The sequence below is a fragment of the Tauraco erythrolophus genome, chromosome W (assembly GCF_009769465.1).
Source record: "Tauraco erythrolophus isolate bTauEry1 chromosome W, bTauEry1.pri, whole genome shotgun sequence".
In the NCBI taxonomy this organism is placed as follows: Eukaryota; Metazoa; Chordata; class Aves; order Musophagiformes; family Musophagidae; genus Tauraco; species Tauraco erythrolophus.
This window is the reverse complement of record NC_141497.1, coordinates 6,926,450-6,953,532: the sequence shown is the minus strand read 5'-3', so window position 1 is coordinate 6,953,532 and position 27,083 is coordinate 6,926,450. Positions and strand designations below refer to the sequence as shown.

At 45.8% G+C, this 27,083-nt stretch overlaps 3 protein-coding genes across 5 annotated transcripts in view; 2 read left to right on the top strand and 1 right to left on the bottom strand.

The window, feature by feature from the left end:
* Positions 1 to 14,788, top strand: part of LOC147526190 (endogenous retrovirus group K member 8 Gag polyprotein-like) — a 52,095-nt gene extending 37,307 nt beyond the window's left edge. Inside the window, exons 3-4 of the mRNA XM_086630298.1 lie at positions 13,735 to 13,924; positions 14,011 to 14,788. Coding sequence (XP_086486424.1) covers positions 13,735 to 13,924; positions 14,011 to 14,619 — 799 coding nt within the window. The 3' untranslated portion in view covers positions 14,620 to 14,788. The remainder of the gene's footprint in view (positions 1 to 13,734; positions 13,925 to 14,010) is intronic.
* The window catches only part of LOC147526187 (ceramide transfer protein-like), a 146,490-nt gene that overhangs the window by 92,824 nt on the left and 26,583 nt on the right, over positions 1 to 27,083 (bottom strand). The gene's annotated exons all lie outside the window — the stretch shown is intronic.
* LOC147526189 (syncytin-2-like) lies at positions 19,589 to 20,806 on the top strand. Its single transcript, XM_086630297.1, has one exon. It carries the CDS (start codon positions 19,589 to 19,591, stop codon positions 20,525 to 20,527), a length of 939 nt encoding a protein of 312 aa, XP_086486423.1. The 3' UTR covers positions 20,528 to 20,806.

Sequence of the window (27,083 nt, the reverse complement as noted above, 5' to 3'; positions counted from 1 at the left end):
TTAAATTTTCTTAATTTGTCTGCTTCTAGGCAACATACTACGGCTGTGGATCATCATTTTAAACCCAGTGCCATTTTTGTAGAAAAATCAACGGTATATTATAAGAAACTGGACTCAACTCATGGGATGGCCCTGTGCCTCTGCTTACATGGGGAAGAGGGTATGCTTGTGTTCTCTTTCCAACAGGTCCATACTGGTTACCAGCAAGAAACGTAAAGCCAGCCAGGACTTTTGAAACTACAAATAGAGAAAGGGAGATCCAAGAATTAGCAGAGCAAGCAGAGATCGCAGAAACACCGAATGAGGAGAATGGTTCAAATGGACAGACTCGTAATAGAAGATTTCATGTTAATATATCAACTGTTCTTATGTTTCTCATTGTTAGGTATATTATGTGTGTGAAAGTTGCTTGTATATATGCTTTGTGTGTTTTCTCCGATCGGAAGGTGTATGGATTCCACCCGTAGCTACTGGAAGGAAAAGAATTGACTGGTACCAAATTAAGGACAAAGAATTACTAACTGGACTTAGTTGTGAGCACGTAACTTTGAAAAAGGAAGCTAGGAGGATTGTTACTAAAAAACATGTTGTGATTTGCAAAAACCGCTGTTAGCCAGAAGAGCACATACCTGGCAGCCTTGTTGCATGCACTGGCCACGCGTGCGGCAACGCCGTGTCAGTACCTTTGTCATAGACTCTGTTGAGGGTGTAAGAAGGATGGCTCAGAGCGGAGCGGAAGGAGGCTGCAGAGCACACTGTGTGGATAAACAGGGGACGCCCTGAAGGTGCTGTGCCTGCCTCCCTTCTCCATGATGACCCTGTTGATTGACACCCTCCTGCTCAGCGGAATCTTGGGCATAGTCGAAATAGTAAGGCTCCCAGAAAAGGGAAACAAAATGCTAGTAACTGCTTCTGCAGGGCTATAGTAGAGCTTAGTAGGGTATTCCTTCACATATAAGGGGAGATCTATGTACTATAGGGACTTTGGGAATGTATTTACCTCATACTAAGTCATAGACACACCTGGAATAGGCGAAGCACACATGCTTATGATAGCTAGTGCGACTCCAGAGCAGAATTTTGGGATCCAGCTAAAATCATTGCAGCTTCAATATTTGCACCAGGAGTTGAAGTGGCACAGGTGTTAACTACACTGAATAAGTTGGGTCACTTGGGCTAACAAAACCAACATCTCGCAGTTCTGTTTATCTATGCAAAGTGCCTCTGACCCATTTCGCACGTGCCTTATTGGTGTGCCAATACTTTGGCCAAATAATAGCACAAACATAACAGAGTTCAAAAGATTCGTCAATACCTCTGCCCTCTCATACCAACAACCCAGTGACATGAGACGGATCTGCAGTGGGTGGGATTGGCCTTTCGATGTAGGATCGGAAGTCCAAGCCGCCTTGATTAGATCACTCAATGTGACCATTCCCCGCAGGACTGCAAGAACTTGATCTTCTAGGTAGCCTGTTACCAGGAACATGGAAATCATTCGCCCTCCTGTGCAACTTCTAAATGGCTCTGGAGTGGTTTGGTTCCAAACGCTGAAGCAAGTCTATCAGGCTAAATTAGGACGCAGCTTTTTCTTCCAAGACAAACCGCGTTTCAATGTGTCCGGCACATCGATGTGGGAAGATGTAAAAACTGGAGCACTCATTGGGAAAGTATTTACACACGATACGCTCCTGCCCCCCGGAATTTTTCTGATCTGTGAAGATCGTGCCTGGAACGAAATTCCACAAGGAGCTATCGGTGGTCCTTGCTATTTGGGTCACCTAACTCTCTTTGCCCCTAGCATTCATGATTTTCTAGTTGAACGAACAACCCGAACAAGTCGGGGTAAGAGGAGCCTAAAAGAATTTGACAGCACTTGTAATGACAACGTGCGGCTGCTGAATCCAGCTGAAATAGCAGCACTATCTGTCTTCCTTCTAGGAGCCTCTGCCAGCAATGCTAATAATCAGTTGGCTAAGCTTGCTTGTTGGGCATTGAAACAATTTAATCTTACCTCTAATATTCTCACTTCTCTATTGCTTGATGTAGATGATATCCAGCATGCTGTATTGCAAAATTGCACTGCTATTGATTTTTTATTGTTAGCTCAAGGCCATGGTTGTACTGACTTTGAAGGCATGTGCTGTATGGACCTATCTGACCACTCTCAAAGCATTCATAAGCAACTTGCAAACCTCCAAAGTAACATGCATCATATCACGACACAAGATGACCCATTCTCAAACTGGTTCAGTAGTTGGAACATACCAGGTTGGATAAAAGGATTAATCATACAAGGCATAACGATATTAGTTGCATTGCTGTTTATGATTCTCTTAGCAGGGTGTGTCCTGAAGTGTGCCTCTCGGGTCCTCCTTAAAGCAGTGCCAGGGCTATGGATTGTCCAAAAACAAAAAGGGGGAAATGTGGAGGAGTTCCTCTCCAAGACTGGCAATAATATTCTTTCGGGTATGGACAATCCCTGTTTGGGCCCCAGAGCACAAGGTTACCAGCTAGATTACTTTTGTCCTTCAAGTTAGCCTAACGGCCTTAAAAGGAAACGTAGATTGATTGCCTGCCAAGATGCACGCCTTCTGGATGCCTCTCCGATGACCACAGTGAGGAGACTAAAGGGATGAGCTTATTACCTGTGGTCTGCTAGCGCTGCCCTATCACTATAGCCCACGAGAGTGTGTTTACGCTAAGCAAGCCAATTGTAGAATGTAGTCGTGTCACGCCACATTCCGCTATATAACCTGTGTGTTGTTTGTAATAAACGAGCATGATTTTCTAACCATATTGGTGTACGGTCATGACTCTGGGCCGTCCACAGAAGGGATCTTGCAACAGTGGGGACTACAAGAAAGCTGGAGATGAGCTTTTTACAAGGGCATGTAGTGATAGGACAAGGGGTGCGGAGAAGGGATTTGGAGAAGTACTGAGACGACTCAATATGAGTTAGCTGCAGGAAGTCTCCGTTTATTGCGCAGTTCTTATTGCTTATATAGACAGTATTTGCCAATAATCCTGAGACCACACCTTTTCTACACCATTATTGGATGATACATATGCTTGTCATATTTAACAGCTTATTTCAAACAGACACCCGCCTAGCGAAGCTCTGCTCTAAACAAACACTACTCCCTTATCATACTGCATAGTTTTCTTATCCTTAACTTCAAGGGCATTCTGCCCTTGAGGCCTAACTTTAGAGCTTCAGTCTTTATTTACACAGGATTTTCTTCGTGCAGTCTCTTCAAGGATCTGCACTCCAACAAATCCCCCTTTCTTTTCTTGCACGAAGAAAACCCTGTGCACGAGACTGTCAACCCCAGTTACTAGCATGTTGTTTTGGTACAGCCTTGCAAAGCAGTTTCTAGCATAGTACTTCCCTTTCCGAGGGCTTTACTATTTCCGCTATATCCAAGATTCCACTGAGCAGGAGGGTGTCAGTTGGCAGGGTCCTCGCGGAGAAGAGAGGCAGGCACGGCACCTTCAGGGCATCCCCTGTTTATCCACACAGTGTGCTCTGCAGCCTCCTTCAGCTCCGCTCTGAGCCATCTCTTTTACACCCTCAGCAGAGTCTATGAAATAGGTACTGACACGGCGTTGCTGCACGCGTGGCCAGTGCGTGCGACAAGGCCGCCAGGTATGTGCTCTGCTGGCCAACAGCGGATTTTTTAAGTTGTAACATATTTCTCCCAGCTTCCTTTTTCAAAGTTACGTGCTCACAACTAAGTCTAGTTAGTAATTCTTTGTCATTAATTCGGTACCAGTTAATGCTTCTCCTTCCAGTAGCTCACTCCTGATTGGAAAAAACACACAAAGCATATATACAAGCAATATATACAAACAACTTTCACACACGTAATATACTAAATCATAAGAAACATAAAGACAGTTTACATATCAATATACAATCCTCTACCACAATTCTCCCCGAATGCTCTCCAAGCCATTGCAATTGTTCGTGGATGGACTCACCATGGTCACTTAGATTAAAACAACATGTTTGTGTAACGTGGTTGTTGCTGGCACTACCTACAAATTTTGATCCTAATAAATTTAACTCTTGTGGGGAAATATACGGAAGATTGCCCCTTTTTTGTTTATCAAGCATTTGTTTTAACGTTAAATGAGTTTGTTCAATAACAGCTTGTCCCATAGGTGAATGAGGGATACTGGTAGTGTGAGTCATTCCCCAATCCTGTAAGAAGGCACCCTACTGGATCACTGTCTGTCCCAATTTTCTTTGGTACTCCCATGGTTTTCTTCAGTGTGAGCAGTAGCAACAACAAAGGCAGAAAACATATTTAGATCAATTAAACGATGGAATATAAGTAATATCAGATTGCCATAATTCCTTGGCACATAAACCTGTTGGATTTACTCCTGCTGGAGTATTTGAAGGCACAATATGTTGACGGTCAGGGCAGGCACCTGCAATCTGCTGAGCTTGATCTGCTGTCTGACCTGACAGAGAGCATCATCTACCACCAATTGACAAACTGTAGGATTATTCATCATTCCTTGAAGCAGTACAATCCAATGATATTGTTGCGTGGGTTGTTCATTGTTAAGCACTGGAACTGAAAAGGCAAAATCTAGGACAATCATTAGGGTGTAAATAAATAAAAAAGTAAAAAGGTGAAATAACCCAATCTTTTAAATCAATCACCATCAAATGCTAACATTCTGGAATCATAGTAGGATTTGGTACACCCGGTTGTAATGCACCCATTGGTGAAATGATTGCATTAATAGCTCTTAAATCTTTTAACATAAATCTCCATTTTCCTGATTTCTTTGGGATAACAAATATTGGAGTATTCTATAGGCTAGTGGAGGGAATTATATGTCCTAATTTGAGCTGTTCGTCGACTAATTTTTGAGCTCACTCCAGCTGCTCACCTTTTAACGGCCACTGATCGACCCAGACCGGCTTGCCAGCTTGAGTCAGGGCTGGACATCAGTGACGTGCTAAAAATTTGAGGTTAGCCTCACATTCCAGTGATTCAACAAATCCCGACCTCATAATGTACATGGGACATCAAAAACATATGGTCTCAAAATAGCTTGTTTGTTACCTGGGCCTACTACTAACAAGGACTGTGCACTCTGCTGTGGGATCTGTGTTCCACCTACTCTGATCACAGCTGCCAGGGCTTGTATCAGAGGCCGAGAGGGTGGCCAGTCAGGGTTTTTCACTATAGATACATCAGCCCCTGTGTCAACTAGGCCAGAAAAGCCTTCCCATTAATGATTACTGTTAAAGGAGGCTGTGCAGCTGTGACTGTCTGTGTCCAAAATTCTTTGTGATAGCAGAGTGACCTTTATTATTGTTATATAGGCAGCTTTTATAGATTATTACTCTAGCCACGATGTGTCCACGCGGCCCTCACCCAACTGTGATTGGGTACAAACAATAGTGCACACACCTATTTTAATTTTACTATTGGCTATGCCTAAAAAGGAGCTATTTTTTACTTGCTAAACTAAACATCATTTTCTCACACACTCTATATCAACTTCCCAAACTCCCCATGTCAACTTCTCACACTCCCTGCACCAGCTGTTCACACTCCCTTCTCTTTCTCATCCTCTTTATCGGTGTTTCCCAACTTCAGAAAAGAGCACAGGCTTAAATCATCAAGGTTAAACCTCAGCTGTAACTGTGTGTATGATGCCACAATTCCCCTTTTTTGTTTTTCTATGACCATTACTTGATGAACCGTACTCTGTACCGTTCGCTGGGAGCATGACAATAGGCAGGGGGTGATTATTACTATGCATAAAAGAACTACTAGCAATATAATGTCTGCTTTACTAAAGATTTTAACCATCCTGTCAATTAAGAGCAGAAGCTGTAGCATTAATTTGTTTTGCAAGCCAACAACCCAACTTATTCAGTATAGTTAACACCTGTGCCACTCCAACTCCTGGTGCAAATATTGAAGCTGCAATGATTTTAGCTGGTTCCCAAAATTCTGCTCTGGAATCGCACTAGCTATCATAAGCATGCGTGCTGCAGCTATTCCGGGTGTGTCTATGACTTAGGTTCATGGTGGTGTTAGGGAAATACATTCTTAAAGTCCCTATAGTACATGGATCTCCCCTTATATGCAAAGGAATACCCTGCTAAGCTCTATTATAGCCCTGCAGAAGCAGTTACTAGCATTTTGGTGTTTTGTTTGTTTGGCTTTTTTTTTTCCTCAGAATCAATTACCCTTGGGAGTACAAACAATCCTAATTTTGTGGTGGATGATCGTCCCAGCAATAGTGCACATAATCCTTGTGATATAAGACCAGAGACACCAGTAGGAATTAAATGCACCAACGTGTCAGTGATTACTGTTGACCAAAACATTTAGCTGCCAATATCTCTGCTTTATAGTGTTCCGAGCCCACATTGTGACACGCCTTTACTAAATCTGCAATCGTTTTTGCCCGATTTCTGATAAGATCAAGAGCTTGTTGGCAGTCTGTGTTAGCATTTTCAATGGCTAACTGGAATACCAACACATCTGCAGTAGCCGGATTTTCTGTTTATCTCTGAACTGCCATTTGTAGCTGATCAAAGAAATGCTCATAAGGTTCCTGTGCTCCCTGCCGAATGGAAGCAGAGGAAGCCTCCCCTTGTCCCAAAAATCAGGGACACGTCTTAATGCTCTCTTAGCCAATTCAGTCAGTTGTTGGAAAGCCACTTGCTGTAACCCTGCCTGTGCCTGATTTTGACATGTGTGACATTTTATTCGTCCCAAAATATTTAGCTCTCGATTTAAGAGATTTAACACCTATAACACTTTAGCTATTGTTTCATTGGGAGATTTCCCCATCATTCTTGTTTTAAAAGCATATTCTCCAAAGTACCATGTGCGTATTCTGTGATCGGTTGCCCAGTAGGATTGTAAGAAATACCAGCAACATGCTCGATATCTTATGATGACAAAAATACATATGTCTGATAAGAAGTGTATGCCAAAGTTCCTGCGAGCGTAAACCACGAAGATTAACACCATTCACTGGTGGCATGATCGTATTTTGACAGGTACTACACAATTGTACGATTGAGCGGGCTTGCTCTCTTGTTATACCAAATTGTCACCTAATAGCATTAGCATTCTGATGGTAGAAGTCATGCAAGATGTTTGCCTGCACGAGCGAGTTTGGTACCAGAGCTGCACTCGTGAGAGGCTCAGCTCGCCTGTTCCCTTCTGCTATAGGCCCTGGAAGCGTGGTGTGCGCTCGCAGATGTACAATGGAATATGCATGTTTACGGTTTTGCAACACTGATATTAATTGTTGAAATTGCTGGAACAGAAGAGGATTAGTTATTTCCCGCGATGCCGATCGAGACGATCCAAGTTAAGATGTGCTGTCTCTCGGTAAAACCTGGGCCCCGGGCCTCAGCCGGGCGGGGGGGCGGGGCCAAGCGGCCGCTCTCCAGGCGCGGCCGACGGGTGGGGGGGCAGCAGCGACGGGGGGGGGGGGGGGCGGGTCAGCCCTCCCTCGCCTCAGCCGGGCGGGGGGGCAGGGTGGCGATGACGACCCAGCGGCCCTGTGCCGGCCCCCCCCTTGCTGTTGTTGCTGTTGTTGTTGCCGCAGCTCCGGCCGCTCGCGCTCCGTAACCGCCGCCGCCCCCTCCCGCCGAGGGACCATCAGCTGCGAACGAACCGGCGCAGCGGGGCCCGCCGCGCGTCTCCGTCCCCTCCAGCCGCGGCTCGCTCCGCACACGAGCGGCAGCGCCGAGGCAAACGCCGCGCCCGCGGCCCCGGCCGGCAGCAGCAGCGGCGTTCCCGGGGCGCCGCCGGGCGCGGTGGGCGGCGCGGCGCGGGGGTGCCGGTGTACCGACTTCGTTGGAAGAGGAGGAAAGAAATAAGTCTGTCTTTCGTTCGGGGCCCTGGATCAAAAGATTCGATGATGACTTTTCCAGGCCAGCAGCATCCCCACAGGTGGCTGCACGCCAAAGTTTAACGTCTATAGTGTCCCAAGTCCTTGTCATGTATATATTTGAAGAGCTTGCCTCCGGTACATGGGCTGATACCCAAACCAGGAGTACCGGGAGTTTTATCAAGTCAGAACTGTTAATAGTGCTGGTTTCTCTAGCACTTTGTCAACACTTTAACTGCAGACTTATGTTCTGTTAAAGCCGTGCTTCCCATTGTTCCCAGTCGCTTACCTCCTCCTGTTGAGGCAGTTGTCGCTTATTTTTTTTTTTTTCTTCAGTCGCTTACTTCTTCTTTCTTTTGGTTCCTAATTCTTCGTGTTTCACGATAATATCTTTTGCATACCCCACTGCAATCAGGGGGGCCAATATCTTTTTCCAAGTTTTAATCCACGCTCCTCTAAGAAGCTTCTCAACAACGACAATGCAACGTCCCGTTCCATCGTCTTACCGCGACAGTGGATCCTACAGATCTTCCGGCTTTCCCCTATAGGCCGCCTGTATGTAGATCTGCACGGCTTTCCCCGATGGGCCGCCTGAATGTGGATCCTGCGGATCGTCGGCTTTCCCATATAGGCCGCCTGAAGTAGATCCGCCCGGCTTTCCCCGATGGGCCGCCTGAAGTCGCCGTCCCTTCTCCACTAAAATAACACTCGTTCAAAACAAGTAATAAATGTCCCGAGTGAAACGATAGTGAGTCCAGCTCATTTTTTTCCCGTCCCTGTTCGGGCGCCATAATGCGGAGAAGGGATTTGGAGAAGTACTGAGACGACTCAATATGAGTTAGCTGCAGGAAGTCTCCGTTTATTGCGCAGTTCTTATTGCTTATATAGACAGTATTTGCCAATAATCCTGAGACCACACCTTTTCTACACCATTATTGGATGATACATATGCTTGTCATATTTAACAGCTTATTTCAAACAGATACCCGCCTAGCGAAGCTCTGCTCTAAGCAAACACTACTCCCTTATCATACAGCATAGTTTTCTTATCCTTAACTTCAAGGGCATTCTGCCCTTGAGGCCTAACTTTAGAGCTCCAGTCTTTATTTACACAGGATTTTCTTCGTGCAGTCTCTTCAAGGATCTGCACTCCAACAAAGGGGCAATGGCTTTAAACTGAAAGAGAGTAGATTTTGATTAGATCTAAGGAAGAAATTTTTTACCATAAGATTGGTGAAACACTGGAACAGGTTGCCCGGAGAATTTGTGGCTGCCCCATCCCTGGAAGTGTTCAAGACCAGGTTGGATGAGGCTTTGAGCAACCTGGTGTAGTGGAAGGTGTCCCTGCCCATGGCAGGGGGGTTGGAATGAGATGATCTTTGAGGTCCCTTCCAATCCAAACCATTCTATGATTCTATGATTCTATCAGCCTTCTATTTGTTCATAAACAAAGCCCAGTCTGGGCAAACACCTGATACACAATGGATGTGCCAACATTTTAAAAAAGTTAAATGAAAACATGAATTGGTTTACAAAGACTAGACGTACTTAATTCTTTAATTCTCATATTAGTCTGTGGGTCAAGAATGAGTCTAACATAACAGAAACAAAATGCTTAAGTGGTAAATTATCTTAACGCTTAAGTTTTTAGACATAACACCTAGTCCCAGACACAGAAAGGAAAAAGATACGCATATAGTGCAGCTCTTGCCTCAAAAGACTCAAAGCACTTCAGAAGCAAATTTAGATTATGCTAAGAGCTCTGTGCAATTGAGTTTCAAGGAAAGGGCATGTTTGAATATCCAAAAGGATAAAAATTCAGATCATCTCCAAAAACTCATTGAACCACCAATCTGAAATATGAGAGTATGCCCTCCCATCACAAGATATCACTACATGCTGCATTCTAACAAGTCAGGACTGGAAAAATTAAGTTTCCATACACCCCATATTACTTCTGTGTTAGTTTATTTATAAGTATTTGAAAAGATACCAGTTCATGTATTTAACCTTCCCAAGTCAACATCCTGTGTGACCACTAGAGGAAAATAGCAAAAAGGAAACAGATATGTCTAAAGGTTACTATTGGTCAAAGCCCAACAGTAACCCTTTTCCTGTTTCTGCTTCATATAAACCCCCTTTTCTTGGCAGACAAATAAAAACAGAGCAGTTTTACCTTTAGTCTTTATAATTACATTTAAGACACATTGCTAAGTGAGGATCAAGTTTATCTTGCACAGTATGCAAGAAGTAACAATGACATCTATCGCTGAAAGAATGAAAGCAAATTACAAGTTTTAATACAGATTAATGAAATTATTCTGAAATCACACCTCTCAGTTCAAAGCAGTGAACCAACTCACAACATGCTAACTTCCAGTTAAGATTATCCAAAGTCATTAGCATCAAGTTAAGCACTTGAACAAACGTTTAGGCATAATTTCTTCAAATCTCATCTAACATTAAGTAGTTAGGCTCAACATAATTTAGCTTTAAAAAAAACCACTTATGTTGTGGTTTAACCTGACAGGCAACTAAACACCACACAGCCAGTTGCTCACCCTCCCCCACCCCTGGGGAATGGGGAAGAGAATTAAAGGGGAAAAGGGAAGGAGACTCGTGGGTTGAGATAAGAACAATTTCATAATAATATGACATTAAAATAATAATGATAAAATAATAAAAAATGAACATATATATTTTTAAAATATATACAAACAAGTGATGCACGGTGTAACTGCTCACCACTTGGTGACCAATGCCTGTTCTGTCCCGGCAAGCGATCCGAAACAGATAAGTCCCAACACCGCAATACTGGATAAGTGAGAGGCCCGAAAAGAGAACGTGAGACAGTCAATACTCCAAGAGTCTGAGAGCGCCCTCAGAAAAGCAAGAGTCCCTCTTCCTGGTCAACCCTCATCTATATACTAGGCATGATGTTGCATGATACGGAATACTCCATTGGCCAATTTGGCCCTCAATATTAAATCTAAATTCAAATCTGTGGGGGTTTAGCCCAGCCGGCGGCTCAGCCACCACTCAGCCACTCGCTCACTCCCCCTCCCCCCCAGTGAGGTGCAGAGGAGAAAAATGTAAAAAAGGCCTGAGGAGTGAGATAAGAACAGGGAGGGATCATCCACCAACCACGGTCGCGGGCAAAATAGACTCAGTTTGGGGACAAATCAATTTAATTTATTAACAGTTCATTCAGAGAGGATAACAAGAAACAAAACCAGATCTCAAAAACACCATTCTCCCCTCCTCCCTTCTTCCTGGGTCTACCTCTTCCCCCAGCGGCACAGGGGGATGGGGAATGGGGGAGTTGCAGATCAGTTCATCACACACATTGTTTCTACCGCTCTTTTCCTAAAGGAGGACTCTTTTCCCCTGCTCCAGTGGATCCCCTCCTCACGGGACAGTCCAGAGACTTAGAATCATAGAATCATAGAATGGTTTGGGTTGGAAGGGACTTCAAAGATCACCTAGTTCCAAGCCCCCTGCCATGGGCAGGGAAACCCTCCACTACACCAGGTTGCCCAAAGCCTCATCCATCCTGGCCTTGAACACTGCCAGGGATGGGGCATCTACAACTTCTCTGGGCAACCTGTTCCAGTGCCTCACCACCCTCTGATTGAAAAATTTCTTCCTTATATCTAATCTAAATCTCCCCTCTTTCAGTTTAAAGCCATTGCCACTTGTCCTGTCACTACACGCCCTTGTAAAAAGTCCCTCTCCAGCTTTCTTGTAGGCCCCCTTTAAGTACTGGAAGGTCGCTATAAGATCACCTCGGAGCCTTCTCTTCTCCAGGCTGAACAGCCCCAACTCTCTCAGCCTGTCTTCACAGCAGAGGTGCTCCAGCCCTCGGATCATCTTCGTGGCCCTCCTCTGGACTCGCTCCAGCAGCTCCATGTCCTTCTTGTGTTGGGGACTCCAGAGCTGTACACAGTATTCCAGGTGGGGTCTCACGAGAGTAGAGTAGAGGGGCAGAATCACTTCCCTCGACCTGCTGGCCACACTTCTTTTGATACAGCCCAGGATACAGTTGGCTTTCTGGGCTGACAGTGCACATTGCCAGCTCAAGATGAGCTTCTCATCCACCAGTACTCCCAAGTCCTTTTCCTCAGGGCTGCTCTCAATCCATTCTCCATCCAGCCTGTACTTGTGCTTGGGATTGCCCCGACCCACGTGCAGGACCTTGCACTTGGCCTTGTTGAACTTCATGAGGTTCTCAGAGGCCCATCTCTCAAGCCTGTCAAGGTCCCTCTGGATGGCATCCCTTCGCTCCAGCGTGTCCACAACACCACACAACTTGGTGTCATCTGCAAACTTGCTGAGGGTGCACTCGATCCCACTGTCCATGTCTCCAACTGTGGAATCATACACACAGTTACACTTGGGGCCTGACCTTGATGATTTAAGCCTGTGTTATTGATGAAGCTGGAAAACACCGATAAAGAGGATAAAAGAGAAAAAGGAGTGTGAACAGCTGGTGTAGGGAGTGTGAGAAGCTGACATGAGGAGTATGGGAAGATGATACAGAGTGTGTGAGAAAATGATGTTTAGTTTAGCAGATGGAAAATAGTGCCTTTTTAGGCATAGCCAATAGTAAAGTTAAAATAGGTGCGTGCACTATTGTTTGTAACCAATCACAGCTGGGTAAGGGGCACGTGGACACATCGTGGCTGGAGTGATGATCTATAAAAGCTGCCTGTAAAATAATAATAAAGGTGTCTCTGCTATCACATCTACGGAGTCCGTGCGTTCAGCCGTCGCAAATGGCGCCCGAACAGGGACCTGATATTCAAATCGACTGACGGGCTTTGGAGTCGCGGTGTGTGAGCGATCGGCGGCAGCACCTGGCTGAACGAATTGGCGGAGGAGGCGGCAGGGAGAGCCGAGCGGCCCAGACCGAAATTAACAGCGGGGTACGAGAACTGAAGAGTCTGGACCAGTGACACCTGAAGGATACAGGTGAGCAGCCAGGGACGATGGGGTCGTCTATATTGGCCGAAGAGAAATCAATTGTTAAAATTTTTATGAAAATCCTTAAGAGACGGGGTGCAGCTGTTGACAAGACACAATTGCGTTTGCTGCTTACATGGTTGAAAGGAAAGGGAGTGTTCAAAGATTCAAGAGAAATTTTTAATATTGACCCTTGGCGGGAGGCGGGACAAGTACTGTTTGATGCCGCGACAAACGGGGATTCGGCAGTGACCGGCTTATTTCCAACCTGGCGTGCGGTCTTGGACTCGCTACAAGAGCTTAAAGCGGACCGCGCCACAGTAGCAGCCGTAAATGCCGCTACCGATCCTGAGGCGTCAGCGGCGGCCGTAAATACTGTCACCGATCCTATGGCGCCGGCGGCAGCTGCTAATACTGTCACTAATTCCCCGTCACCAGCGACAACCGTGATCACTAATCCTGCACCGGCAGCAGCCGCTGACGTTGCCACTAGTCCCGTGCTACCAGCGGAAGCCGTAAATGTTGCCGCTAACGCTGCGTTGCCAGCCACAGCCGTAAATGATGTTGCTAGTTCTGCGTCACCAGCTACAGTCGTAAATGCTGCCACAGCTGTGAATGTTGCTGCTAATCCCATGTCACCAGTGTCGCTGGCTGCAGTGGTAAATCCCGTGTCACCTACTACGGCAGGCGCTACAGCGGGCGGGCGTGACTTGCCACCACCACCATCACCACCATCGGCGTCCCTCATCCCTGTTTCTGCTTCTACAACCCCCTCCCCGCCTCCTCCCTTCCTTCTGCCACGGTGCTCACTCCCTCTACCTCTATAATTCTCTCCTTCACAGACTTGGCGAAAGCTGTGATACCGCAGACCGAGACGGACGGTCCAGATCCTTGCCGTCACTGGCAAAAACTCAAGGAGCAGGCGGAAAAGGAGGGAGACCATGACCTGGCACAGCGTCTTGCTTGCCCGGTCATCAGAACTCCTGATGGGCGTGCTGATTACAGGGGATTAGAGTTTGGGCTAGTGAAAGAGTTAAGAAAAAGTGTATTGGATTATGGTCCTTCCTCTCCAGTTAAACATTACCGATTGCAGCAACTCAAGGGTTGCTGCAATCGGTAATGTTTAACTATGAACTTACTCCTTTTGACATCAAACAGATCGCAGCGCTCATATTTACACCCACACAAAAGGTGATGTTTGAATCTCACTGGCGTTCTGCCTGCGAAATAAAGGTGCTAGAGAACTTTGAGAGACAGGACAATGACCCACTGAGGGGTGCGGGCATCCCTCAGTTAATGGGAGAAACGCCTGTACATACTCCACAGATGCAGGCACGCCTTAATCCAGCTATTCTAGCCCAATCCTGTCAGCTAGCATACCAAGCTATACTGAAAACTCCTGATATGGGAAAAGTTGTAAATTCCTTTACGTCCATCCGACAAGGAGCTAATGAACCGTATATGCTTTTTATAGATAAACTAAAGGAAGCCATAGAAAAGCAAGTAGAGAATGAGGCAGCAAGAGACGCGTTATTCATGAAATTAGCAGTAGAAAATGCAAATCCAGATTGCAAACGTGTATTACAACCCCTTAGGAATCCTAATATTGTTGAAATGATGGAGGCTTGTCAGAAGGTGGGGACAGTTCAATATAAAATGGAATCAATGGCAGCTGCTTTTGCAGCTGTGAGGGTAAATCACATTTGTTATAGGTGCGGACAGCCTCGTCACCTTAAGCGGGATTGTCCTAAAATCCCTCTGTCCTAGGTTACGATGTAAAATGTGCCCAAAAGTATGTATTCTATCACCGTCTTCATGAGCTGTTGAGACCAGGTGGGGCAGTGTTTTCCTTGCCTCCTCCTCCCAGACTATCTTCTGTTAATGGGCCCATCAATGCCTTGCCGCATGACTCACGGATAACTCCCTCCAGGAGCCATCTCTGTTTGATGGGCAATCAAGGATCTGCAGCCAGACTCACAGAATAACATCAGCCCCATGTGAGATGCTCCAGCCAGGAGGGGAGGGGGCGCCTCGCGACTGCGCCCGCGCACTGGAAAGCGGCGGCAGCGGCGGCGGTCGGGCTCTGGCAGTCACCGGGGGGAGACGGGCACTTCTCGCTGCTGGTTGACTAGTTGGGACAGAGCAGCCACTCGAGGTTTGCTGCGTGCCTTCCTCCCAGACCTGGGAGGCCTGGGTCGGTCGGCGTTGACACTGCAGAGGAGCGTTTTTTTTTTTTTCTTCTCCGCCGGGTTCCCGGAGGAAGACCAGGTCTATCCACAGCAACGCCGGACCTTCGGAGGAGGCCCACGCCCTTCTGCAGGATTGCTGCTTCAGCGGAGCCACGTCTGCCGTTCCAGGAGGACTGCAACCACCATTTGATCGGACTGCTGCCAGCACCCTGACCAGCAGGGTGTCAGGTCGTATTCTGGCTCTGTCAGTGGGGTTTTTCTTTTTGTGTACTATTGCATTTGGGGTTGTTGTTGTTGTTTTCCCTTCTCTTTAATCTTCCCAGTAAAGAACTGTTATTCCTACTCCCATATCTTTGCCTGAGAGCCCCTTAATTTCAAAATTTTAGTAATTCGGAGGGAGGGGGTTTACATTTTCCATTTCAAGGGAGGCTCCTGCCTTCCTTAGCAGACCCCTATCTTTTCAAACCGAGACACCCTCAAAGTCTGGGAGTTTGCTCGAGATGTAGGAAGGGTCGCCACTATGTCAGACAATGTTGCTCAAAGTATAGTCTAGAAGGGAGATTGCTGCCGGGAGACTTCGGAAAGAACGCGAGTCGCGGGCGCGTGCAGACACAAGTGCCCCGACACATTCACCAAGTGGATGCAGTCACCTCAGAGCACAAACCACCGACAGCGCAGGAACGGATGTGGCCACCCTCAGTGAAACAACAATAACGGATACTACAGTACATAAGATCCCAGTGGACGCAAAAGGGCCTGTGGGCCACGGATTAAGCGCTCTATTACTGGGACGATCAAGTACAACTGTACAAGGTTTATTTGTGTTACCTGGAATAATAGATGCAGATTTTGTAGGACAAATTCAGGCTATGGTTTGGACTCCTTCTCCACCTATTGTTATACCCGCAGGAGCCTGAATAGCCCAATTAATACCCTTCCAGGGTCAGCCCCTAAATATAGAAAAAAGAACAAGGGGGACTGGGAGTTTTGGATCTACAGGTCCTGCGGTACTATGGACACAACTTGTGACAGTACAGCGACCTAAATTAACATGTACTGTACATAATGCTGAGGGCAAACCTACTGCTGTCACAATGACAGGACTGATAGATACTGGTGCTGATGTCACAGTTATTTCCTCAGCGAAATGGCCTTCATCATGGCCAATACAACCGGTGGCCTCTAGCCTTTCGGGTATTGGGGGTACCACAACATCATACCAGAGTGTTAACTTGATTCAAGTGGTGGGCCCCGAGGGACAGGTCTCCACAATATGCCCCTATGTAGTGGGGGTTCCACTCATTCTGTGGGGAAGAGATGTGTTGGCCTCTTGGGGGGTCACCATTGGAACTCAGCATTTTTCATAGGAGTCACTGAAGCGCGGCCCACCGTTTCTATTACATGGCTAACAGATAAACCTGTCTGGGTGGATCAGTGGCCCCTTACATGTGAAAAGCTCTGCTTGCTGCATGAATTGGTTAATGAACAATTACAACAAGGGCATATTGTGCCAACCACTAGTCCATGGAACACACTTGTATTTGTAATAAAAAAGAAAAATGGAAAGTGGTGACTGTTACATGACCTGTGGCAGGTAAATGCAGTAATGGAAGATATGGGAGCCCTCCAACCTGGACTCCCTTCTCCCACTATGATTCCAGCTAATTGGCCAATTATTGTATTAGATTTAAAAGATTGTTTCTTTACCATCCCTCTTGCAGAGAAGGATGGGCCAAAATTTGCCTTTTCCATCCCGTCAATCAATCAGAGTGAACCCATGAAGCGATATCATTGGGTTGCACTGCCACAGGGTATGAAAAACAGTCCCACTATCTGCCAAATGTGTGTGGCACGAGCCCTCTCAGGAATCGGGCTTAAATTTCCACAAATGTTGATCTATCATTACATGGATGATATCCTATTGGCTGGTCAGTCACCTGATTTATTGGCAAGGGTGACTGAGGAAACAAGAGCAGCGCTTTCTGCGTATGGGCTACAGATCGCTCCAGAAAAGGTTCAAAAGGAGCAACCTTGGAAATATTTGGGGTGAAAAATTTCTATGTCAACTGTGCAACCTCAACAAATCACCCTGAATACAAAAATACAAACCCTAAATGACCTTCAAAGGTTGTTGGGTACCATAAATTGGGTTCGCCCCTTACTAGGCATTGATAATACTCAACTCTCTCCTCTTTTTGATTTCCTAAAGGGAGAGCCTAGCTTAAATTCACCCCGACAGCTAACGCTGGAAGCGCAAAAAGCTCTGACCCAGGTAGAATTAGCAATTCAATCTCGGCAAGCTCATAGACAAAAAGAAAATTTAAAGGTTACATTAATGGTCATTAATAATGTGAAACGACTCTTAGGTATAATAGCACAGTGGGACGAGGAACAACAGAGTGATCCTCTGATCCTACTGGAATGGGTATTTCTGTCACATCAGCCAACAAAAACCATTGTAACAAGAACCGAAATGATTGCTATGGTCATATGTAAAAGCAGAAAAGGAATTGTACAAATACTAGGTAGAGAGCCGGCCTGTATCAGAATTCCACTCACACAAGAACAATTAGAGTGGTGTTTAGCGAATAGTGTCGCGCTACAGAATGCCTTTTTGGGTTTCACAGGGCAAGTGTCTATCCATTACCCTTCATGCAAATTGTTAAGCGTCTTACAAGACCTTCCTTTACAGCTTCAACCTCGGTGTCGTCCTACGCCAGTTGACGGAATCACAGTATTTACAGATGGGTCCGGAAAAACAGGGAAGGCCGCTATAGTATGGAAAGACAATAACGATTGGCATGAGGAGGTGCAAATTGTTAAAGGTTCACCACAAATTGTAATCAGCTGTGGCTGCAGTATTCAAAAAATGGGAAACATCGTTCAACTTAATCACTGACTCTCAATACGTCTGCGGGGTTGTTCAACGTATCGAATATGCTTGATTAAAGGAAGTTAATAACGAACAATTGTTTTTTCTCTTTAAGGCACTGCTGTGGGAAGTCAATCATAGAATTAATGATTTCTATATCATGCACGTATGGAGTCACGCTAACTTGCCAGGTTTTATTGCAGAAGGTAACGCACGAGCTGATAGGCTCACTCTGCCAATTTGGTCATCCCCGGTGCCTGACAGAATACAACAGGCAACAACTTCCCATGCTTTTTACCACCAATCAGCAAAGGCCTTACGACGCCAATTTCACCTGTCATGATCTGAGGCACGGCAAATCCTACAGATGTGCGCAGACTGTCAGCCATTTGCTACCATTAGGCATACAGGAGTTAATCCTAGAGGGTTACATGCATTACAGCTTTGGCAAGCGGATGTTACCCATGTCCCACAATTCAGCCGACAAAAATATGTACACGTTTCTATTGATACCTATTCTCATGCAATATGGGCCACAGCATGCACAGGAGAGAAATCCCGTGATGTCACACGACATTTTGTCAGTGCGTTTGCAGCGTTGAGGGTGCCGCAGGAAATCAAGACAGACAATGGCCCCGCTTATGTAAGTCAAACAGTGCACCAATTTTTCCATCGTTGGGGAATCACCCATATCACTGGAATACCACATTTGCCCCAAGGCCAAGCAATAGTAGAACGTGCTCATACGATTCTCAAAACCATGCTAGAAAAACAAAAAGGGGGAATGCAGGATGAGCCCCCACAAAACAGGCTTAACAAAGCTATGTACACCTTGAATTACCTAAATTTGCACGATCGTGATGCAGATCCTCCTATTGTAAGACATTTTCACTCTCTCCCAAAGAAAGGGGAAGAAGGTAAACGAGCAAAAGTATGGGTAAAATCATTATTAACACAAAGATGGGAGGGACCATTTGAGTTATTAACCTGGGGTCGAGGATATGCTTGTGTTTCCACAGATAACGGCGTTAAGTGGGTCCCTGCGAGGTGCGTGTGACCAGCCTTGAACCGCAATGATGAGACCACCTCGGACAACGTCAGGATAGACACGGAAGAGTCTAGTGGATGCCAACGACCCTGTGATTTGGAATAATCATCTGGAACATAGCACCACCGGCATTGGACTGGGAATATCACGGACCAGAAAGTTTGGGACTGGAAGGACGAGTGGGAGATTGGGTTGCTTGTTTGATCTGTGGGACAGGGCTTGAGATTAATTGGGAAAGAACTAAGATACAGTGAGAGGAGAACTTGGCTGAAGGCGACAATGAATGTTTATTATCTATTGCCGGGAATAATTATCTTAGAAATATGCTCTACAGCTGGAGCCATATGGGTCTCAGTTTCACAGAGAAGGAACATATGGGTGACAATGGCTAATGCCATAGGTCAGGACACTATCTGCTTGTCAATATCCTCAGCAGGTAACCCTTTCCGCACTTGCCTAATCGGATTGCCTACAGATAAGGTAAAGTCGTTATGTATCAACACCATGCCAGGCGGCACAAGCAGCAAATTATGTTCCTCATGGCACAATAACTGGGATAAATGGGTTAAACACCTACCCTTGCTTGGATCAGAGCCGCAAGAGCTAGAGCTCCTAGGATCAGTAAAAATGGATTACTGCCTATACTTTAACTACTCAGGATCAGATCAAACAGGGGTAGTTAGTGTAAATGTCACCACAGATTTGTATTGGAGTGCGGCTGCATGGTGCAATATTACCAGTCGCACTATCTCCAAATCTGCTAGTGCACCATTACACCTGCCACAAGGATCGTTCTTAATATGTGGGGATAGAGCTTGGCAAGGTATTCCTTCGCATATAAGGGGAGGTCCTTGTACTATGGGAACTTTAGGAATGTATTTACCTAATACCACCATGATCCTAAGTCATAGACACACCCGAAATAAGCGAAGTATACATGCTTTTAATAGCCAGTGCAATTCTGGAGCTGAATTTTGGAATCCAGCAAAAATCATTGCAGCTTCAATACTTGCACCAGGAGTTGGAGTGGCACGGGCGTTAACTACACTGAATAAATTAGGTTGTTGGCTTGCGAAACAGACTAATGCTACAGCTTCCACTTTATCAATGCTCTTAACTGATGTAGATTCTGTTAGACACGCTACACTGAAAAATCGAGCCGCCATAGATTTTTTATTGCTGATGCAAGGGCATGGTTGTGAGATACTAGAAGGAATGTGTTGTATAAAATTGTCTGATCACTCAGAATCAATTCATGAGACAATACAGAAATTGAAAGATCAGGTGAATGAATTTCAGGTTCATCAAGATTGGTTGGGTAGCTTGTTCAAGAATTGGGGAATTTCAGGTTGGTTAAAATCTTTAGCAAAAGCAGGCATTATATTGCTAGTAGTCCTTTTATGCATAGTAATAATCATCCCCTGCCTATTGTCATGCTTCCAACGGATGGTACAGAGTACGGTTCATCAAGTAATGGTCACAGAAAAACAAAAAAGGGGAATTGTGGAATCATACACACAGTTACAGTTGGGGCCTGACCTTGATGATTTAAGCCTGTGTTATTGATGAAGCTGGAAAACACCGATAAAGAGGATAAAAGAGAAAAGGGAGTGTGAGCAGCTGGTGTAGGGAGTGTGAGAAGCTGACATGGGGAGTATGGGAAGATGATACAGAGTGTGTGAGAAAATGATGTTTAGTTTAGTAGATGGAAAATAGTGCCTTTTTAGGCATAGCCAATAGTAAAGTTAAAATAGGTGCGTGCACTATTGTTTGTAACCAATCACAGCTGGGTAAGGGGCACGTGGACACATCGTGGCTAGAGTGATGATCTATAAAAGATGCCTGTAAAATAATAATAAAGGTGTCTCTGCTATCACATCTACGGAGTCCGTGCATTCAGCCATCGCAACCAACAAAGATGTTACATAGCACCGGCCCCAGTACTGACCCCTGAGGAACACCACTCGTCACTGGCCTCCACTTGGACATTGAACCGTTGACCACAACTCTTTGAGTGCGACCATTCAGCCAATTCCTTATCCACCGAGTGGTACATCCATCAAAACCATGTCTTTCCAATTCAGAGACAAGGATGTCATGTGGGACAGTATCAAATGCTTTGGACAAGTCCAGGTAGATGATGTCAGTTGCTCTTCCCCTATCCATCAATGCTGTAACCCCATCATAGAAGGCCACCAAATTAGTCAGGCAGGATTTGCCCTTAGTGAAGCCATGTTGGCTGTCACCAATTACCTCCTCATTTTCTATGTGCCTTAGCATAGTCGCCAGGAGGATCTGCTCCATGATCTTGCTGGGCACAGAGGTGAGACTGACTGGCCCGTAGTTCCCTGGGTCTTCTTTTTTTCCCTTTTCCAGTCATTGGGAACTTCACCAGACTGCCACGACTTCTCAAATATGATGGATAATGGCTTAGCAACTTCATCTGCCAGCTCCCTCAGGACCCGCGGATGCACCTCGTCTGGTCTCATGGACTTGTCCACCTTCAGGTTCTTTAGAAGGTCTCAAACCTGATCTTCTCCTACAGTGGGCGGTTCCTCATTCTCCCAGTCCCTGCCTTTGCCTTCTGTGGCTTGGGCTGTGCAGCTGGAGCTCTTGCCAGTGAAGACTGAGGCAAAGAAGTCGTTGAGAACCTCAGCCTTCTCCATATCCCGGGTAGCCGGGTCCCCCATTTCCTTCCAGAGAGGGCCTACATTTTCCCTAGATCTCTTTTTATCACTGACATATCTATAGAAGTTTTTCTTGTTGCCCTTGATGTCCCTGGCCAGATTTAACTCTATCAGGGCTTTGGCTTTCCTAACCTGATCTCTGCTTGCTTGGACAATTTCTCTGTATTCTTCCCAGGTTACCTGTCCTTGCTTCCACCCTCTATAGGCCTTCTTTTTGTGCCTGAGTTGGTCTAGGAGCTCCTTGTTCATCCATGCAGGCCTCCTGGTGTTTCTACCAGACTTTCTCTTTGTTGGGATGCACCGCTCCTGAGCTTGGAGGAGGTGATCCTTGAATATTAGCCAGCTTTCTCGTGCCCCTCTTCCCTTCAGGGCTTCATCCCATTGTACTCTAGCGAGGAGATCCCTGAAGAGGCCAAAGTCTGCTCTCCTAGGCCAAAGTTTTTCTTCTTCAAAGAGACTTCTCCAATGAGAGTCCTTCCCGCAGGATGCAATCCTTATCCACCAGATTGCTCCAGTGCGGTCTTCTTATCCACATAGTCACAGCTTCTTAAGGAGCTGCCACCCAATCCAGTATGAGTTTTTCCACAGACTTCAGATGCATGTCTACTTCGTCGTGAGTCCAATTCTCTACGACCTCCTTCAGGCTCAGGCATCTCTGCTCCAGCGTGGGTTTCTCCATGTGCTGCAAGTGGGTCTCTGCCTCACCGAGTCTGTCACGGCTGCAGGGGGGCTGCTGCCGTCTTGCCACTGGTTGCAAGGGAATCCCAGCTACGGCACCTCCTCCCGCTCCACCTTCAGTGACCCGGTGTCTGTGTGGCTGTTTCTTTCGTTGTTGCTCACCAGCCTGGGCTGCGGCACCAGGGACGCTGTTGCATCTTCCACAGCCAGGAGGAAATGGCCTGCCTCTTGTGGGCAGGATAGGTACCTTGAGTTGAGTAGTTAATTAGTAGTTCATTATCTCAACTCAGTCCAGCTGGATAAGAATGATTGGTGCCATAATTCCCCCTTTTTGTTTTCCAATTTTTTTGTTTTCACAAAGGCTTTAAGGTGAGCAGAGACCCGGCCCATTCATCCAATTCCAGCACGCTTCCCTCCCGCGAATACCACGTCGGGGCTTGCGGCTTTACCTTCTTCTCCGAAGGACTCTCGCTCGAGCTCCCAGCTCCGGCTCTTTTGGCTCGGGCTCCTTTGCAGCCAGGGCTCTCGGCTCGGCGAGGGAGTCGGGGCTTCCCAGGGCTTCCCAGGGTCTCATCGATGTATCACGTCGGGGTCACCAGTTGTTGCTCACCAGCCTGGGCTGCAGCACCAGGGACGCTGTTGCATCTTCCGCAGCCAGGAGGAAATGGCCTGCCTCTTGTGGGCAGGATAGGTACCTTGAGTTGAGTGGTTAATTAGTAGTTCATTATCTCAACTCAGTCCAGCTGGATAAGAATGATTAGTGCCATATTTCATATATCAGTCTTCTTTCTACTCCAGCCGTGCTGGGCCCAACGAACCTTGGCAGTCCCGGCAGGATGAACTCCACCCAGCGGGCACCCTGGCAGCGGGGCGCTTCAGAGCTCTCCCAAGCTGTGCCGCCGTGGCCATCTCCAGTCGAATGGCCCCCGCCCGCTCCTCACTGCAGGTCCAAACCACATTTCGGGCTCCTTTGTCCCCGTCTTAAATAGGGCATTCACAGAGGCGCTGATAGCTCGGCCCTGGCCTGAGGGGATGGGGGGTCCAACCTGGCCAGAGATCAGTCCGACCAGTTTTGGAGCCTGGGAAGTTACAGGGGGTGCAGCCCCTCACCTACTACCAAAACCTCTTCACATAAACCGAGCACAAAATCATAAGAGGACTAGTGGGCCCTCTGTCCCAGCTATGCTCCCCCCTATCCTGTTGTGCTCCTGCACACTGGCGAGAACACGGCAGCTGAAAAGTCCTTGAGGCCTCAGTGCCAACTATAAACATCAGTGCACTGTCAGCGTTCTTCTCAGAGCAAGTCTCAGACTTGAACCAAAACACAGAGCTCTTCTGGCTTCTAAAAAGAAAAACTAACTGTCCCATTCAAAACCCGGACAGCTTAATATGTGACAGAAAACTGCACACCTTTGTTTCAAGTACCATGTCCAAGTAGAAGACTTTTCTTCACATTCAACTGCTCTGCCATTAGTCTGCAGCTGTAAAACACAGACCTCATCATGAAAAGGAGTTTTATATACCAGTGTCGTGGGTTAGGCCGCTCCGGCAACCAAACCCTACACAGTCGCTCACTCCCCCACCCCCAGGGATGAGGGAGAGGATCAAAGAAGAAAAAGAAGAGACCCGTGGGTTGAGATAATAACAATTTACTACTACTGCTACCAATATATATATATGTACGGATATGTACAAGGATAAATATATACAAACGAGTGATGTACGGTGTAATTGCTCACCACCCCTTGATCGAGGCCCATCTCGTCCCGAAGCTGCAATCTCGAAACAGATAAGTCCCGATACCGCAATCCCGGATGAATGGGAGGCCCCGAGACAGAGAGCGAGAGAGAGAGAATACCCCGAGAGTCCAAAAGTGAGAGTCCCAGAAGGGCAAAAGCCCTTCTTTCCGGCTGACCCTCACTTTTATACTGGGCATGACGCTGCATGATATGGAATACTAATTGGCCAGTTTGGCCCTCAATCCTAAATCCAAGTACAAATCGTAAGGAGAGCCGTGGACCCCCTGTCCCAGCCATGCTCCCCCCCTATCCTGTTGTGCTCCTGCACACTGGCAAGAACACGACAAGCTGAAAAGTCCTTGAGATCTCAGTGCCAACTATAAACATCAGCTTGCTATCAGCATTCTTCTCAGAGCGAGCCTCTGAGTAAAACCAAAACACGGAGCTCTTCTAGCTGCTAAAAAGAAGAGCTAGCTCTGTCCCAGCTAAAACCAGGACAACCAGCTAGATGAATAGGCATAGGATTTCTTCAGGTACAGAGTATGCATTAAGTAGTTTCTCACCAAACTAGTTTTCCCTGTATGCATATGCACTTTGAGAAGCATCAGAAGAAACAAACTTCTGTTGAAACACTTCCAAATCCATAAGAAGTCATGCAGTAGTGATACAGAGACATTTCATTTGAAATAAGTTATTTATTCCATTCATAACGCTTAAGTTTAAGTAAGGTGGTTGTAGGTGCTTAGGTGCTTGTAATCGCATGTTGTTTCATGCAATGTTGCAAAATTGCACGTTGTTTCATGCAATGCAAGTTTCAGGAATCTAATCCTTGATAATTAAAATTGTTATCTGACATTACACACAGTATCAGTAAACTTATCAGTAAAAATATTAAATTCAACTTAATCTGCCAGTATAAAAACACCTCACACACTATCATTACTCGTTCATGCGAAAAGAATCAGACTACTTTTATTTGCTGAAAGCCAACACTTTTGCTGTGCAATTCAACAGCAAAAACAACTTCAAGCACAGCACAGGTCTCTACAGTCAGCTGACCTATTCAAAACCTTAAAGGAAAACCTTGGAATTGGTAGAAAAAAAACAGCTCACAAAAGACTGCTTTCTAGTGCATCAGAAGCAAGCAAACCAAAGCATTTAGATTCTAAAATGCTCCAGAATTTGAAGACAGGCATTATCACCCATTTTATACAGGATTGCAAATACTGTTGGCCATCCTTAGGTTGTGCATTAATCTGTGGGTCACCTTTTTTGTTCTTATTTCTTTCCAGAGAGGTAAAAAGTTTGAACAAGATAAAGGATGCCAGTGCAGTGCTACGTACCAATACAAAAACCTCCTTGCAATAAGCATGAGCTAGAGAATAGTGCACTACTGATAAAACAAACAGTTTAGTAACCTATTCTAACTCAGTTTTCTATTAACTAAACTGTCTTGTTTCATTACAGCACCACTGTGTTTTGTACAAACCATAAGAACACTTTCTGCAAGAACTTGCGCCTTAACTGCACACTGTACTAGTAAAAGTCCAGGCAACAAAGAACTAATTTTTTCTTTCCTGAAAGGGAAGTTTCAACAGTTTGGAAATGACAGTATTAAATTTTGCTGCAGCATATGCTTATGAAGTCAACTAAAACTGCTGATTCACTGGCTTTCCCCTAAAGTCTTCTTGCAGGAAATATACAATGTCCAGCAATAAGTGCACTTAGCAAATTTAGTAACATTAAATGACAAGCAATATCATATGTATTAAGAGTTCCTGATGATATGATATGATTCTATGATTCTATATCAGTGCTAAAATAATGGAATGTGCAAGACATACCCAACCTTAGTTTTCCTCCCTGAAAGAGTATATTTGATTCAATTTTAAAGAAATAAACTTTTGTTATTTCCAGTAAAGGACTAATAACTTGAGCAATCCATCTAATCTTTCCCTAAAAGCATGGCTTCTCCACAACATCTACAAGATTCATTATGAGCATCATAACATTACATCAGGGCAAGTAGTACATATCAGCTGAGCAGCCCCGGCTATACTTGCTTACTCAGACAAGCAATTTTAAGATGTCCTGGGTTTGGCGGGGATAGAGCTAATTTTCACAGGAAGCTGGGAGGGGACACAGCTAGGACAGCTGACCCAAACTAGCCAGGGGGATATTCCAAACCACATGAAGTCACGTTCAGTATATATATTGAGGAGCTAGCTGGGGGAGGGGCATCGCAGATACAGAGCAGGCTGGGCATTGGGTTGCAGGTGGTGAGCAATTGTATCACTCACTTTGTATTGTTCTTTCATTAGTATTACTGTTGTTATTATCCCTTCTCTCTTTGTACTGTCCTATTAAACTGTCCTTATCCCAATCCATGAGTTTTTACCTTTTTCTTCCCATTCTCCTCTTATTCCCATAGAGGAGGAAGGAGTGAGCGAGTAGCCACATGGTAACTTAACTGCCAACTGAGCTAAACCATGACAGTTCCTTTTGGCACTCAATGTGGGGCACGAAGGGTTGGGATAATGACAGATCCGACTAGAGCACGTTAAACCAAATTTGTTACATGCATTTATTGTATTAGTTAAATAGTTGCTGGTCATAACGTTGTTTTGGTTGTTCACATGGTTGTGTTATGTAAATCCTTATATGCTCTAAGTATTCCCTGCAGTGCTGTTTATCACCTCTGGGAGAGGGATCAGGGCTCTCATTTTGCTGTTCTGTGTAATATCGACTTATGATATGATAACACCACTGGCCACGAGGTTAAGCTGGTATCTGCATGCGGCATTGGCGTCATGCCTGTACCTTGGGCACCACCTCTCTGAATGTATTAGTAACCACAGAATCATAGAATGGTTTGGTTTGGAAGGGACCTCAAAGATCATCTAGTTCCAACCTCCTTGCCATGGGCAGGGAAACCCTCCACTAAATCAGGTTGCTCAAAGCCTCATCCAACCTGGCCTTGAATGTTTCCAGGGATGAGGCAGCCACAACTCTGGACAA

Coding starts and splice junctions, on each gene's coding strand:
- LOC147526189 (XM_086630297.1), top strand. CDS start 19,589: ATGGATTACTGCCTATACTTTAACTACTCAGGATCAGATCAAACAGGG.